The 16,074-nt window shown below is 43.0% G+C and overlaps 1 protein-coding gene across 2 annotated transcripts; it reads left to right on the top strand.

Moving 5' to 3' along the window:
* The first annotated feature begins 4,481 nt into the window (after window positions 1-4,481).
* Window positions 4,482-15,030, top strand: RBM24 (RNA binding motif protein 24). 2 transcript variants are annotated; one of them, XM_072853306.1, is made up of 5 exons: window positions 4,482-4,795; window positions 5,314-5,437; window positions 6,527-6,581; window positions 12,953-13,150; window positions 13,774-15,030. In XM_072853306.1, exons 1-5 carry the CDS (start codon window positions 4,628-4,630, stop codon window positions 13,793-13,795), a joined length of 567 nt encoding a protein of 188 aa, XP_072709407.1. In that variant the 5' UTR covers window positions 4,482-4,627; the 3' UTR covers window positions 13,796-15,030. The 2 variants fall into 2 exon arrangements, with proteins under 2 accessions (XP_072709407.1, XP_072709406.1); XM_072853305.1 differs by having other exon boundaries at window positions 12,953-15,030.
* The last annotated feature ends 1,044 nt before the right edge of the window (window positions 15,031-16,074 follow it).

The following is a 16,074-nucleotide window of genomic DNA, read 5'->3' as shown; positions in this document are numbered from 1 at the left end:
TTCAGCAACAATACCTACATACCTGGGAGAGACTCACAGCGATATAAAGAGTGCAGCAGGACCTAGGTGCCTACATTATACTTTGATTCAAAACTGAGATTCTGAAAATGCCAAAATAGCCACCTACGGGACCGACCCTTCTCTCAGGTTTTACAGTAGTCTACTGTTTCTGGTACCTACCAGAACATGGGTGACCCAGGTTCAATTTCCAAAATCTCTTTATGGGTTTAGGAACCCCAGTTTCACATCTCTCCCAGGAATGTGCTACTTATACACCCCTCTTTCCACATGTTCTCACTGCTTGCCTGAACTGTCACGCTTTCACCAGTGGCATCACTACTGCAAAATTTGCAGGATATAGGAATAAATGTGTTTCTTCCATACTTGCATTCCAAAGCCACAACCAGATCCCTAGCAGTAAATCATCCTGCTGACCCATCCCAAAACACAAAATACATATTACCTCAAGCAATTGGGATAATGACATTGGTGAAGTTGCCCACCAACCTCCCTGCAGCACAATAGATGCTGTACAGTCCATGCCTTTAAATCTTCAAAACCATTAGTCTGACTGCAAACTTAGTCATACATCCAACATAGCCAGGTAAACACCGTCCAACCAACAGCTAACTCTAGTATCATCCTCATCTCAGGATTCATCCAGCTTCATCAGTTTCCTGTGGTACCTACAGGTTCCGTAGATTAACCTCGCTCTTCAAGCTTCACTGTACTGAACCCTAGCCCTAGCACAAAGACACAAGCCCTAATCAGGCCAGAACATATCCAAAATGGGTGTCATCTGAAAAAACTACCCTCCTGAGGTGTTTTTTGGTGGTCACCTCCTTTGGGTTAAGACTAGCCTAAAATCTGGAGTTAACATACCTTTTAGGAGAGAAGTATACAATATATTCCTGAATACTAAAGTGTTCAAATGGTCTTTAATTCATTTCCATATGACAGAGGTCACCTCTCTTTGGATAAACCTAGAGTTAAAGTGATGATTAAGACTCAGAAACAGTTGGAAAATATTTTTATTTCCAAGGGCTGCTGAAGTAATATATAGATTGGTGCTGGTAGCACCAAATCAGTCCCAATTTGGTCATAAGATAGTAAAGACCATCCATGTAAGAGCTGGAGGCCTGCGTTTGTTTTTCATAGGGTGTGCCACGCAAAAATAAAGGCTTGTGTTGAAAATGGACTGAATGGACTCGAGTTAGTTGCAGAATGGCAAGGTATCACCTCTCTGGGATTTAGGTTAGGATTCCTGAGGAATCCTAAGGCTGGAAAATTGTACCCCAGATTCTGTCCGGACCACCAAAGTAGGAAGAGGTCTGATGCTGGCAGGGACGAAAGGTAAAACTGAGTTTTGAGGGGCTACCCCTCAATAGTAGGGGTTCTCTTCTTGTGATAGTGTTAGTGTTACTGATACAGTTGGGTTAGAGGAAAGAATGGGCTGGAGAACTGTAGTTATTCCTGAATTTCATTGGGATTGCCATCTTGAATTGAGGATGCTAATAGTAGAATGGTTGTAGCATAGCTTACAGGATATATTTTGATCCGTTAATGGCCAGGGTCACTTCTGGTTTGAGAAAAGAGGATGTGTTAGCCTGCCAGAGTAGGATGAAAACTGTACTGTACATGCATTGGATCATAGCAGTAACAATTCTTGTGTTAAGGCTACAGTCAGTGTTTGAACTGGGGACAGAGCTAAGGTCTGAGAGAGAACTGGATGGAGAATTGTGTGACCATCTTAATCCTCTAGGGAATATCAAACAAGGAGGACAGTACTAGTGAGATTGCGCAGGATACTCACCGGACAGCAGTGTCACCTCTTTTAACTTTAAACTATGGTTAGGTTGAAGATTGGGATTAGGGTGTGAGAGAAATGAGATTACAGAATTGTGGTCCCAGAACCACTGGGTTTTGCAATGGCTGTGGTACCGATGACAATTATGGTTCAGTTTAAGGTTAGAAAAAGAAGGGCAAGGACTGCTGATATTATGTGTGAATCCTGTAGGCTGAAATAGGATGAGGTTTGGCACACAGAAAAATCTAATGGGCAACAATTTGGGCTGAAGATATATTTTCAGTTCTTGTAGGGTCTATAGGCCTGTAGCATGAAGCTAGTGCAAGTTAGGTCTATTGCTGTGGGGGCTACCGTTCTTAGTTTAAGGCTTCTTTTGGCTGGAATCAGGTTTGTGCCTTAGGAGAGAAGGACCAGAAAAGGCTTGTCCATTACATGAACCTGTAAATGCTGCAAAAATAGTAAGCAGATTAGGGACATCTGACAGAAATAAACTGTGGGGTTTTTTATTAATAAATGCATCCTGGGCCTCAAGTTAATGAGGGTATTGTGGTTGTGTTTGGATTTGTGACAGAAGGACTCAGACTAGAGCAAGGGCTGCCTGATGAATCCTATTTAAATGCAAGTTTGTCCTTTGTTGGGACATAGATGTGGAAAGTTAGGTTTTGTTTCTGGATCTGGAAGACCTGCTGTTGCTGTTAGACCAAAAGGCTAGGTTTTGGATATGGGTCTGTCAAAGTCATCAATCTTCCACTTGGACTGAAAGAGGTAAACTCCTAAATACACCTGCAATTAGTTCTGGGATAGCCAAATATTACTTTTCTGGCCTTCATACAGGAGTTTGTGTAATGACTGCAAAACTAGGCTAATTCACCATTCCTGCAGATGCCACAAGACATGCAGGAGTGCTGGACACAGCAAGGGAAAGGAAATGTGATGAGATGGGCTATGTTTGGTTTTAGGTGAAGTTCATCTTTCAGGTCCACAAGGGGCTGAGAAGTTAAATGTACTCCTAAGTGGTTTGTGTGCTGCAGTGCTCTCCTGAGTGCTGACACCTTTAGTTGGGCTAGTATTTAAGTTCAGGTCACTGGGCCAGAGTTTAAGGTTATGATTAGCCCTTGGAACAGAAGCGGCTCGAGTGTCAGGTTTAACACAATGTTCCAGACCAACATGAGAGCCATGCTGGGAGAAATTTTGGGGCAGTTAGCTGGCCTAACTGGATTCAGGCCAAGGTTAAGGGCTTGTCATAGCTCGAGCTGAAAAGCAACATTTACATCTGGATCCTGCTAGGGTTGCTAAGCTTCAACCTGAGTTAGTCCTGACATATTAAACCAAATGATTTAATCTGGAGAGTCTGAAGGATCAAGTAGGGTTTAGTGACAGCATGGCCTAGTATCCTACAGGCCATTAGAACTAGGACAATGACTGCTGAAAAAATCAAATGGGGCCAAGGTTAGATATGGGGCAAGCAGGGCCTAAGTTTAGGGCTAAGTGTCGTCTTTATGGTTAACGTTTGGTACTGGAGGGGCTGAAGAGCTTTGTGAAAGTCCCTCCTGCAACTGATGCATTGCTCTTTTTTCTAAGGTAGAAGGGGACTTCACAGGAAAAAGTCTAACAGACAGAGGAAGTCGGAGAAAGAGGAAAAAGAGACACCAGTACTTATCAAGACTTTGGAACCACAAGGGAATGGTTTAGAAGTCTATACACATGTACACACATGTTTTCCCCAATCTTAAACCTTCCTCGCATCCTTCCTGTCTCCCTGTGAGTCTCCCTTCCCCCCAACTCCCACAGTCCTCTGCCTCTCCATGTTACACAGACGTTCCTTTCTTTTTGTTCCTCTGCATCCTTCCCAGTCCCAGCACAGGGCAGAGGCAGCAAGAGAAGAGAAAAACAAGGCAAGCAGCTTTACCATTTTTTTTCATCCTCTGTCCAACCCAATGACAAGAACCACAACCACCATCACCACCACGACAACAATAATAATGGAACTGCTGCGGCACCATAGCTTTGCTGGGGAGAGAGGTAAGTGAGGGTGGCAGGGGTTTCACCACAAGCCTGCGGGGAGGGATCGAAACACCTGAGGACCGCCAGCTCCCAGTGAGCCGGCTCTGCCCGCGGGCTCCCGGGCTGGCCGGGCAGCGGTGTCCCCACCAGACCCTGCCTCCGGCACTTCGTATTTGCACAAGCCCGGGGCAAACCTGCCTCGGAGGGCACCGAGCCTCCCCGCGGGGCCCTTCTGAAGCAGCCCCTTTGCAGCCCCTTTGCCTGACGGCTCCGAGGGCCGGCTCCCGCCGCACGGGGGGGCATCCAGCTGGTGCCAACAGCTGTGTGTCAGCCCCGGCTGGGCCGCGGCCGAGCGCGGGGTCCGCCCCGCCGCCGTCCCCGCCCCTGCGAGGAGGAGGAGGAACCGAGAGTGCCCGACCCGGTGGCTTTTAGGGGGGAGGCCACTCAGTTGTTAGCGCCCAGGCCCTGTGCTCCTCTTCCAGCTGGTGCTTCTGCTCGTTTCCAGCGCTACGGCCGCCAGGCTGGCTGCTGCCCGGCCTCCCCTCCTCCTTTTGCCGGTACCTACCTCGAAACCTCCGGAGGCTGCGGGGCTCCGCTCGTGAGGGAGGAGGAAGCTGGGTTTGCAAAGGCAAAAGGGGATTGCATTGTAACTGGGTGGCGGGGGGACGACGGGGGGGCAGAGAGGAGAAAAAAAAATCAAAAAGCAAAAAAGAGCGGGGCTGACTCTGGAAGCGGGTCTCGCCGCCCAGGACCCGCACGCCCCGGCGGCCACGCGTGGGTGCAGAGCGCGGCGCGGCGCGCAGGGCCGGGCGGAAGATGCACACGACGCAGAAGGACACCACCTACACCAAGATCTTCGTCGGGGGCTTGCCCTACCACACCACCGACTCCAGCCTGCGCAAGTACTTCGAGGTCTTCGGGGACATCGAGGAGGCGGTGGTCATCACCGACCGGCAGACGGGCAAGTCCCGGGGATACGGCTTTGTAAGTGCCGGGGCGCGGGGCGGGGAGGGGGCAGGTGGGCGGCTGCGTGGGCATCGCGGAGAAACTTCTGCGGGGGTCGCTGCAAGGAGCCGGGCGGCTCGGGGACGGGAGGAGGTGTCGGGCAGTTCGGCTTTTTGCTTTTTCTCCCTTTTTTTTTTCTCTCCCTGCCGGTGAGCTGGGGGGGGGATTACTGAAAACGGAGGTGGGGTGGGGGGGAATTGCCTCATTTCTCGCAGCGCCGCCAGCGCCTGTTGCTCCCTGATACGGCCGCGCCGGGGTTATCTGCCGGCGGCGGAGCCCGCTCCGCGCCCTCCGCCCTGCGCCGGCCGCGGCTCCCGGAGCCCCGCTGCCGGCGCGGCCGCCGGGACGCTGCGTTCCACTCGGCCGGCGGGCGGGGGCCCCTCGCCGCCCCGGCTGTCCCCCCTCGCCGCCCGGGTAGCAGCTGGGTGGCTGCCCTGGGCGAGAGGCTTCTCCTTCTCCCGCGGAAAGGGCTCTAATGCGCAGCATCGCCCGTTAAGGTCACCATGGCTGACAGAGCTGCTGCGGAACGGGCTTGTAAAGACCCCAACCCCATCATCGATGGCAGGAAAGCCAACGTGAACCTGGCGTACCTGGGTGCCAAGCCGCGGATAATGCAGCCAGGTGAGGAAGCGGCCCTGAACGGCTTTTCTCTCTGTACCTCAGGTTTTTGAAGAGAGTAAAACTTTAGAAAAGGTAGTGCTGGCCGGCACTTCCCTGAAGTACGCTCAGTGTTTGGATGTGCTTTGGTTTTGACTTTTTAAAATGCAGCCTGTAGTAAGTTTCTGGCTGTTTTGGACATGTGCCTTATTTAAAAACCAAAAGCAATCAGTGATGAAATATCTGCAGTTCCCCAGGAAGACTTCCACAGCTCAGACACTTCATTGGTTATTCCTACTGCTGGGAACGTGGTGGCGCTGACCATTTACAGTATCGTTGCAGGGAAAGATTGGCCTCGGAATTAATCGCTTCCAATGTGTGCGGTCTTATTAATACAAACAATATCTTAATGCGAACTCCCCAAACGAATGGGAGCTATTATGCAGACTTTAAAATGAAACGGCTCTTCCTGAGACCACATCTGAGCCAATCTGATGCCCTAGCCACTTCCCAAACTGCTGCTTTGCAGCAAGGGAGACAGGAGCGCAGAGTGTGTGCACGTTTGTGCTCTAAAGGAGGCTGCTCTGAATTCCTGTGTGCTAAGCCTGAGGAACACTTGTGTGAGTAATTAAGTCCCCACCAAGGAAAGAAGGGGTTTATGCTTGGGCGCTTGAACAGAAATGAAGGTAGGATTTGACCCCCACGCTAAGTCCTCACGAGTAGAGATGGCTCGAATTTAAGTCTGCACAAAGTACACAAATACACTGATGAATAGAAAGTATCGTATAACCCTTCAGAGGCTAAGGTGAGGGACCAGAATGGAGCACAAAATAAAATGTGAATGAAAACCTTGTGCTTGTTGTTTAGAAAAAGTCGTTCTTCTAAACATCTCTAGGAAAGCATGTGCTTTACTGTTTTAAGTTCTGTCTGTATGTATGTGTGTGCATGTATATATGGATTGATATATTTTGCTTTCTAATTTGTGGTTCTGCAGCCTTTCAGAGGTTGTTAATGAAAGCTGTTACTCTGCGTTCGTGCGCGTCTGTATAGATAGCGTAAGTAAGTGGCCAAAAGAACACCCATACAGAGAATGTGATGTGTTTTTGTTGGTAGGTTTTGCCTTTGGTGTCCAGCAGCTTCATCCAGCTCTCATACAGAGGCCTTTTGGGTAAGTCTATTCAATGGGACCTCAAATAGGGGAGGAAAAATCTTCTTTTTTTTTCTTTAAAAAAGGAAAGAAAAAGTATGATCCTTGAAGGCCTCTTGCAGTAGCAGCCTTATAAACTCATCAGCAATGCTGAAGTTCTCAGACTTATAAATGCATACCCATAAATGTGCTCACCTTGTCGGTCATGTTCTAAATGCCGCAGCTGAGTCAAGTTGTGTGGGATGTGTCCCCTCCACCTAAGCAGTCCAGTCCTGTATGACCCTATGGTAAAACAAGGAGGTATGACTTGATGCAAGATTGCTGTGCCCCATTTCTCTTTTTTCAGCTTGACTCAATGTTATTTATCTCTTTCTAATCTGACAGGGATCGTTTACAGTTAAGATAACTGATCAGAAGGATATGATGATAAGAGGTGGAATAGTTCTGTTTGGAATTAAACTCTGTAACCAGTAGACTCAAACACAAACAAGCTAAAATGGTGATTAACGATGCATGTATGTTTTTTTTCATATAGTCAATAGACCTCCGTGTGCTTTTTTTATTTATTTATTACAGTAATGAAGTGGTGTTGATAGCTAAACTGTGTGCTTTTATTTAATTGAAAGAGCTGTAGTGAAAGTTTTTTGGGGGGGTCTTTTTAATTTTGTTTTTGTTGTTGAGGAGTGACTTTGCCATGGGGAGCAAAGGGCCTTTTTTTTTTTTCCTTGCTTTCAAGCTGTAGCCTGTGACTTTTTTAACCATATTTTGTAGTGAGTGCTAAATTGTGTGACTTCTTGATTTTTAAGTAAATCAGCGTATTGCTTGCATGTTCATAATTTGGGGGGGGGTTTGTTCTTGGGAGGGGTGTGGAGCTCCTTATTAACAATGTGCGTCCATTTGGGCTTTCTAATTTGAGGGTTTTTTCTTCAATCTGTCTTTAATATGTAGCGCATTTCTCCTTTACTTGAGTATACTATTCCTAAGTAGATCTAACTCTTGCTTCTTATAGGCCTATAATTAGGAGGTGAAGTCTGCTTTAAACTTTCCATACAGTGTCACTTCACTAATGCACACTGACTGAGAAACTCATTGCAAAATAATGCATTTTGCTAATTAATGAGTAAGCTAACAATAAAGTAGGGAAAATGCGTCACATGTATTTTGTTTATTTGACTAGAATAGCCTTAGAATATTGTACCTAGCTGTTATTAAGCAACAATAGATTCTTGGTAGTTTGATTTGTAAAAACGGTAGGAAACAGTTCCTGTCCTCAAAACTGTAGGAAAAAGTTTTCCTAGAAACTTTATGTACTTTTAAAAGAGAATGTTGATTCTTCTGAGACACATGGGGAGGTTCTGGAAAACTTTTTGTCTTTTTTTTTTCTTCTTTTTCTGATTATTCTCTACTGTATTTTGTTTGACTTCTTCAAAGTGTGAGGAAACGACAGTGTAAATGCAGCAATCAGTTTATGATGCCTGCCCTAAGGTAGGCAGGAGGTGGAGCGTGTTGTCTCCAGAGCTGTTAAAGCACTTATTGCAAAGAGGAACCAGTGGACTGCCCAGGGATCAGCTGTGGAGAGACTGAGTATTTGCTGAGCACAACAGAAAAGGAGAACCTGTGGCAATCCCTTCCTTAAAGGACTGCACAAATGAAGGGCTCTTTCTTGCTTTCCTTACCCAGAGCCAACAATAGATCATGTAAATTGTGTTTAGGTCAGGGAAATTCTTCCAGCAGGCTGAATAAGGTTTTATTTCTAATGCAATGTACATAAATCTGAAGAAAAGGAATGTTGGTCGTAGGGTCATGTATATATGAAATTGGTCATTTTTAATCCTTGGCTTTTGCCTTTCTTTTACTATGTGCAAACAAAGGAGATTACTAATCCTGCTTCATCCTCAAAATTCCAATGACTTGTACCTTTTGTAAAGAATGTAGTTCAGATTAAGAACAGCATTCATTAGGGTGAATGAACATCTTCGTTCACTATATTCCTTGACAATAAGAGAGATTGTTTCAGTGCTTACTTGAATCTACTTTTATTGAAGAGTTCACTCTTAGAGGATGTTACATAGATTGCACTGAAATATATGGTCACCTTAAAGCATTTCTTCCTTCTGTGCAGTTGCACTTTTAAAAAGTACACGTTACTAATATGCTGTGTCAAATGGGTCGTGGTGGTGATTCACTACTGATACTCTGCTAATTGATACACAAAAGCTGCAAATGTTTTGTGGGGGGTTTTTTCCTACCAGAGTGCAAATTAGTGAGGTACTGCCATATTCTGGTATGGTCAGCAGCATTTTGATGTGGTTCCCCACCTATCAAACAAGAAAATGAAAATAATTGGATTATGTTACATTACTTTTACTGAGAAGATGCAGAACTACAATATTCTGAATTAAGTACAACATTATTGTGGTGGAGGGAGCCAGAAACTAGATTAGCCTCAATGCATGAAGCATTTAAAATGCTGGGAATTTTTCTTTATTCAGTGCTGCAGAGATAAATTCATCCACCAAATAACATTTCTCCCTGCTCTTTACATTCAGCATCTATCTTACTGTTGGTGCGTTTCGTAGAAAGCTGTTTGATCGCAGGACTGGTTATCAATACAGCTCTGTTTTCAGGATTGTTTATTAAAATACTATCTCTCAATTCAATAGGAGTTTATGGAGGGGGAAGATGACTTTGCCTCCTAAGATAGCTTTTCTCATTTTGCTTATGTAATTTTTACTTTAATATTGCTGGGAAAATATGGGGTTATACAGAGCTATTGGTGTAGGATATGACTTGTTCTGTTGGAGAGATTTTTTTCTCTTTATTTTCTATCTAAAACTTGTACCTCGATCAAAATGAGAACATTCCCACTGTTTTTAGTAAGACCAGAGCTAAATCCAAAGTTAAGTTCGTTATCAAATGGGTAGCTGATACTACCTGCTTGGTACTATCTTCCAAGAGTTAGGCAATTCTGCCTTTCTTGAGAGAAGGAAAAGCCCTCTCTTGAGCTTATGATCAAAAGACTTGTGTAATACTAGACTATGGATAATCTGGAAAGAGGGAATGAAGCCGCAACAGTCAGAAGTTAAGCTGCACAATGCTAAATGTCCTCTTAATGGTATCAGGCACAAATTTAAAAGGAAGCATATTAAGGGTCTTGTATGTCTCGATGTTTATGTAACCTATTTCTGCTATAAGGAAAGCTGTCCATTGGTGAAAAGCTACTCTTTAATTATGCTTACAAAACCAGACGATGCCATGCAAGGGCCAAAGCAAAACATTTTGTTCAAAGTTATATCTACTTTCACAAGAATTTAATGTTGAGAGTCAGTGATGTGCTACTACTACTGAATTTCTGTATGCCACAGCTCTCTGCATTAGTCTAGAAAGTCCTTTCTTTCCTTTGAAACAATTAGCTTTCACTTTATTATTGCTTATAGGATTATTTTTCAGGTCTTAGTTAAACACAAGTCTTCTGTTGTAACAACAATGAAGGTCTTAAGGCACATGGAAGGAGTGTATGTCATTCAGTTTTGAATATCCCAAAGCTACAGTTACTGCTAAAATTAAATGTGACTTCCCTTTTCCTTTATTACAAAAGCGTAAAACAGTAAATATACGTTCCAAAATAAAAACTACTGCCAGCAAAGAAAGCTTAAACCATGTATAATTCTCATACTCTTACTCTCAAAAGTAAAGCAGCAGCTTTTATTAAAATTAAGGATACTAAGGATATCCAGCATAACTGGGAATTGCTTTTTCAGCTTTTGACCTGGCAGAGCATTAAAAGCAGTTGGGTTCTGAATGGCTGAGATCTACATGTGCTGGCCTCTGCAGTAGGTAGAAATTTACTTTGGCCATATAAAGCCATTTTACTTGACTCAAAACAGTTGTAGCATGACAGATGATCAAAAATAGCCCCACTGCAGCTTATGCTGTCAATCATCATGTGTGAAATGGCATGGTGGTGAGGAGCCTGCACAGGGTTTATGTTTATTGTAGGGTAAGATGTGGCAAACAGATAATGTTTCATAACTTCACCACCTGTTAGTTTCTTGGCTTAAATAAAACAAGCCACAAGAGTTTAAGTGGGAGCACATGTATCTTTCTGTCTTTTTCAAGGATATGGCTGAGTGTCCTAATGCTTTCAGAAAATCTTAGTAACATCAGTTCAGGTCAACACAAGCAGCTAGATAAGCTTGCTTACTGTCTCTTCTGTTTGAATTACTCTCTTTCATAAATGCTGTATGTAAAGATTCCTTTGATGTGGTGTTAAATGGATTCTTAATGATGCAGAAGAGGCTCTCGGTGACTTCAAATTTGGTTTTATACCTCTTTCCTTAATACTTAAAAAACATGGTGTTATATTTATTAGGATTGTACTTGATTGGTGACCAATACAAAATGCTTGTTTATGCTCATCCATTTTGTATGGAGAGCTCAGGTAATGATGTATACTTAAATGCACAGAGCCAGCTTAAGTATGCTTCAAATGCACTTCTGGCTAATCCCTTCATAAATTAGGTGAGTGTAAAAACCCAACTTATGGTTTTCTCTTATGTTTTCTTTCCTTTCCCAATCCCTATTTGTCACTTTTTTCCATTTCTCCCTTCACACAGTAGGAAATGAATTTCATTGACATGTTGGGTTTTTATGATTGTGGTGTTCATGTCTTAAACACAGCAACTGAACATTTCTCTCTGCTAATATTCCTATTCAATCAACTGAGCTCTTTTTTTCTTAAAAAGAAAATGAGGCTGTTTGTTAGAAAACTAAGCCTATCACTTAGTTTAAACTATGTTTTGTTATGAATCTAGTTGACAGTGTCCCTTCCAACTGAAATGTTTCCTTGTTGACCACTTAAGTAAATCTTGAAATTATTTTAAAAATGAAACAAACAAAAAAACCCCCTTTCCATTAAATCTTGAATTTGGAGAAAAGAGGACAGTTTTAACCGTTGCAATTTGCATCTGTGCTTACAGTGCGCTAAAAGGTTGGTGCAGTCTTTGGAGTTGTCTGTAAAGGTAAAGTTCAGTATGAAATAGTAGTAAATCTGCACAAGCAGTTTTTCATGGACTTGTAAAGATTCACTGACTGGAAAGGAGTTGCATATGTGAAGGACTTCTCTGTGGAAATCCAGATGCAAGAGAGGGTTATGAATGTAAAATTAGAATTATATTGAGTATATTTTTTTAAATCATATTATATGATAGAAGTTCATCTCATAGTTGTATTTTACGTACGCTTGTGTGCTAAGACAATGATATGACCAATTTTCAAAACTGAAGGGCTACGTAAACAAGCCAAGGAGGCAAGTTTTGTGACTTGGAGACAATGGGAAAGTGTGTGTACTGATCTGTTCAGAATGGTTATTTCTTAAGCTGTAAACTTGTTCTTTTGCTTTTGTTAAGCACCAGATCTATTTAGACTTAATCCTATGCCCACCTCCCAAAAAACTCTATGCTGTATGTCTTGCATAGAAATAAACAAGCTGGCACAAAACAGGACATCAGTGGCCTGATAATCAAACAGGTTTGACCCTTGTGTCCTTATGAACTTTTATAAAGTGTGATGCACATGTACTTAGGAGTCACTGTTATGGATTTTAATAGCATCTATGTAGCTTCCCCTCAATGGCCTCTTGTGACGGAGTGAGCTGCACTATCGTTCGTTTGGAAAGTGTGATTCTTGCTGTGTTTACCACACTTGTGAACTTTATTTAAACTCCTTTGTCGCCTGTGTTGTTGTTTTTCTTATTTTTAATAAGGGTGACTGAGGTTGCAGAGAAATTAATGTGTGCTGAGTCTGCATAGCAACTTAAGTAGGGTTGCCACAATACACTCTCCCCCCGCTCCCCGAGAAGACTTTACATAAAGTCAGGGTTCAACCATTTTGTTGCCTTATTGGCTATTGTCAAACTCATTATAGTGATGCTGTCAAACTGCTCAGTTACTAATAATAAAAGTATTGCAGGAAATAATTTTACTAAGAGTTGAGTAGTTAAGTGAGAAGCAGGGTAATAAAAATGACTTACAGGTGATTTGAAAAACACATACTGCAATTTTCCAGATGGAATAATCAAGCTTACTCCTTTAGAGTTGTCTTAAAACTGACATCAGTAATCCTGGTCCTTCTAAAGATTTTAATAGCATTAAACATAATATCCTCAAGCAACATTAAACACTCCTATTTAACTCGGCTATAATGCTGTGCTTTGGAGCGATGCATCTCTTCGGGCCAGTGAACTGATAATTGGTCCATTGAGTCTAGTTATTGTGGCAACCCTATGCACATAACAACAACTAAATTGAGTTTGTTTTAGTTCGGAGTATGGATATGATGTTTAGGCGCTGACTTGCGTACCAACTCTAACTCCCTCTCCCATCTTTCAACAGGATCCCTGCTCACTATGTCTATCCACAGGCTTTTGTGCAGCCCGGAGTGGTAATTCCCCACGTTCAGCCCGCAGCAGCCGCTGCTTCCACTACGCCTTACATTGATTACACCGGAGCTGCGTATGCCCAGTACTCGGCCGCTGCCGCCGCCGCCTACGAGCAGTACCCGTACGCTGCCTCGCCGGCTGCCGCTGCCGGGTACGTGGCGGCGGGGGGCTACGGCTACGCGGTGCAGCAGCCCATCACCGCAGCAGCGCCTGGGACGGCTGCTGCGGCCGCAGCCGCTTTTGGCCAGTACCAGCCCCAACAGCTGCAGACAGACCGTATGCAATAGCAGATGGACTCCTGAAGGAAGCTCTTTCTTCCTCTTCCTCTTTTCAGCCTTCCAGTATAAGTAGTTAATCAGAGACAATTGATATTAACTAAGGAGCTTTAAGGAAAGCGATGCTATTGCAAAACTAAAGATTTTTATTCCACTGTCTTCATACAGTATGCATCCAAATAATGTTGTTAGAGGGGAGGGGTAGTGCGGCATGTCTAGTTTCAAGTATCAAGCCAGAAGAAAATGGGAAAAAAAAATACTGTACTGTCATGAAAGAGTGGCAGGAGTAGCAATGGGACTTCATATTTCCAAACAAACAAACAAGAACCAAAAAAAGCAAAGGTGTACTTTTTAGAGTATCAGGGAAGCAAAACTGCCTTTTATAAGTAAGAAAATGGTATTTGAAAAGTTTGAACCAGGGAAAAAACTGAGTCAGCAATATGTAATCTTTATCCATTTTAAGAGGAAACGAGCTTAAAGCACTGATTGTCCTTTCTAGCTTTCAGAAGTTGTCTTCGTGAGATAGTGTCTTCTCACTGTCTCACTAATGGGCATCGAACAACCCAAGGAAGATGGCCGGCTAGTAAGATGGCGGACAGGCACCAAAGTTATTTTCTTCTCTGTCCTCTGGATGAGTGGAACTATGGAGCAAGTGATGTGGAAGTAAGGGGTGCAACAGCTGTAGAGACAATCAATAACACAGACAGTTCTGGACAGAACACATCACTCGTGCTCATGTGATGAGCTTGTCACATCCTAATCCCTCGCCCCATCCTGTTTCACTTTTGGGAAACTTTAACTGCTGGTGTCAGCTATTCTGATTCTAAAATAGGATCAGCCCTTTACTACAACAGCCTTCTCTTTCTATTTATTGCATCTATTCGTAACTTGTGAATAAAGGCAGGAAGAAGCTTAATGAATTAAAACCTTTAAGAACTGTTTTAAGGGAATTTTCTTTTCTGAAACCATTTGTACAATTTTAATATCTATTTCAGGATTATATTTAAAATATTTATTAGCAAACATACAGTACACAAGGCAACTTTTGTTACCAAGACTGCTGTTCTTGAAGGGTTAATGGTATGTGATTTATACTGTGCCTTAATTGTTATGCTATTTAAAAAGAAGTATTTATTTTGAAAGTTTTACTATGCTGCGCTCTAAAGAAAGCAACTTTAGATGTGACACTGTAAAATTATGTATTCATCTCATGGCATAAATTATTTAGTAGGCTTAGATGTAGCATATTAAATATTAACCTAATTAACTAAGGATGTTGACTTGGATTTATTTAAATTCAGTATGTGCACTGTATGAGGGTACTCTTAAATTAACACTTTTTTAGGTTTTTACATAAAATATTGCTAGTTCATTCTTTTTCCCTCTACTAGTTTTTCATGTAGACCTCTCAAATACATTAGTGCTGTTCTCTCACTCATCTGTATGTAGACTGACTATTTTTCCCTTTGCTAGAAAATGCTGCTTTACATTGTCCTGTGAAACTACAATACTTGCAATTTTTATTCTTGACCGAAATGGAATTTGATATTTTACACTGTATTGGGTTTTTTTATACTTGAACAATTTCATACAAGGGAAGACAGGATAGCATTTTTATGGACTTTATCCAATGTCACTGGATTTATTTTAAGTATTCTGAATACTAGCCAGTGTTATAATGTGGACGTGACTCTCCTGTGCATATTATTTATTCAGTATGTACATTGCTTTACAACATTTCAGATCTCTTAATCTATTCACTTGTATTAAGACAATAAAAAAATGTTGTCGCATCCAGTCTAGTGATGTTTTTGCTCAAATTGTCTTAGATCTTGTTTAGTTAAAACTAGGGGGGCAACCTTTTATGTAATTTTCCAGCAGCATACGCACTAACTTTAAATACATAGACTGATATGAACTGTATTACATGGAGGAAGTTCTACAGAGAAGATGGAGAAGATCCATCCTGAGAGTTATCAAAATAATTCAGAGTGGAAGGGACTTTGGGATGTCCCAGGTTGCTTATGGCTTTGTCCAGTCAAGTCTTAAAATCCTCCATGTAGAGGCTGCATGACCCCTCTGGGTAATCTATTCCACTACCTAATTATCCTCATAGTGTCCATTTTTTTTTTCCTTCTATCTAGCCAGAGCCTCCCCAGTTCATTTATAACCTTTGTGTCTCATTCTTTGGCAGAGAGACCAGCCATATCTTCTCCGTTACGGAGATACTCCGAACTGGAAAGTTGCTGTTCTCTTCCGCAGGCTGAACAAACCCCAGTGCCTCAGCCTCTCCTCACAAGTCTCATGCTTCAACCCCCAGGCATCCTGTTGGCCCTCCAATAGAGTCATACAAGTCTATCAACAGCTTTCACATACTGGGAGAGTCAAGGCTGGACCCACTATGCCAGCTGTGGTCTAATAAGTGCCAAGTAAAATGAAATAATTGCCTTGATCTGCCATCTCTGCTCCTGTTGATACAGTTTGAGGCACTTTTACTGCTGCTGGAGTTTGCCACTGACAAACTCAGTGGCAAACTCAGCCTACCCCAAGCCTCCTATGTCCTTTTCACCAGAGCTGCTACCAAGCCAGTCATGCCCTGGCCTATGCAGGGGGTTTATCTCGGATGGACTAAGGATTCTATTTGTCCTCACTGAATTTCATGAGGTTCCTGGTGTCCTAGTCCTCTAGCCAGTGTCAATCCCTCCGAATGGCAGGCCTGATCTCAAGCATATCAACTATATGGATGGTTGAGTCACCATCCCTGGAGGTATTTAAAAGATGTGTAGATGTGGTGCTTAGG

Source organism: Ciconia boyciana, chromosome 2 (assembly GCF_034638445.1).
Source record: "Ciconia boyciana chromosome 2, ASM3463844v1, whole genome shotgun sequence".
Taxonomy (NCBI): Eukaryota; Metazoa; Chordata; class Aves; order Ciconiiformes; family Ciconiidae; genus Ciconia; species Ciconia boyciana.
This window is presented reverse-complemented; position numbering and strand designations above follow the sequence as displayed.

Excerpts from the sequence above, each read along its gene's own strand:
- RBM24 (XM_072853305.1), top strand. The coding sequence starts at position 4,628 with ATGCACACGACGCAGAAGGACACCACCTACACCAAGATCTTCGTCGGG. Across the intron at positions 4,796-5,313 it reads AGTCCCGGGGATACGGCTTT|GTCACCATGGCTGACAGAGC; the intron begins GTAAGTGCCGGG and ends TCGCCCGTTAAG. Across the intron at positions 5,438-6,526 it reads GCCGCGGATAATGCAGCCAG|GTTTTGCCTTTGGTGTCCAG; the intron begins GTGAGGAAGCGG and ends TTTTGTTGGTAG.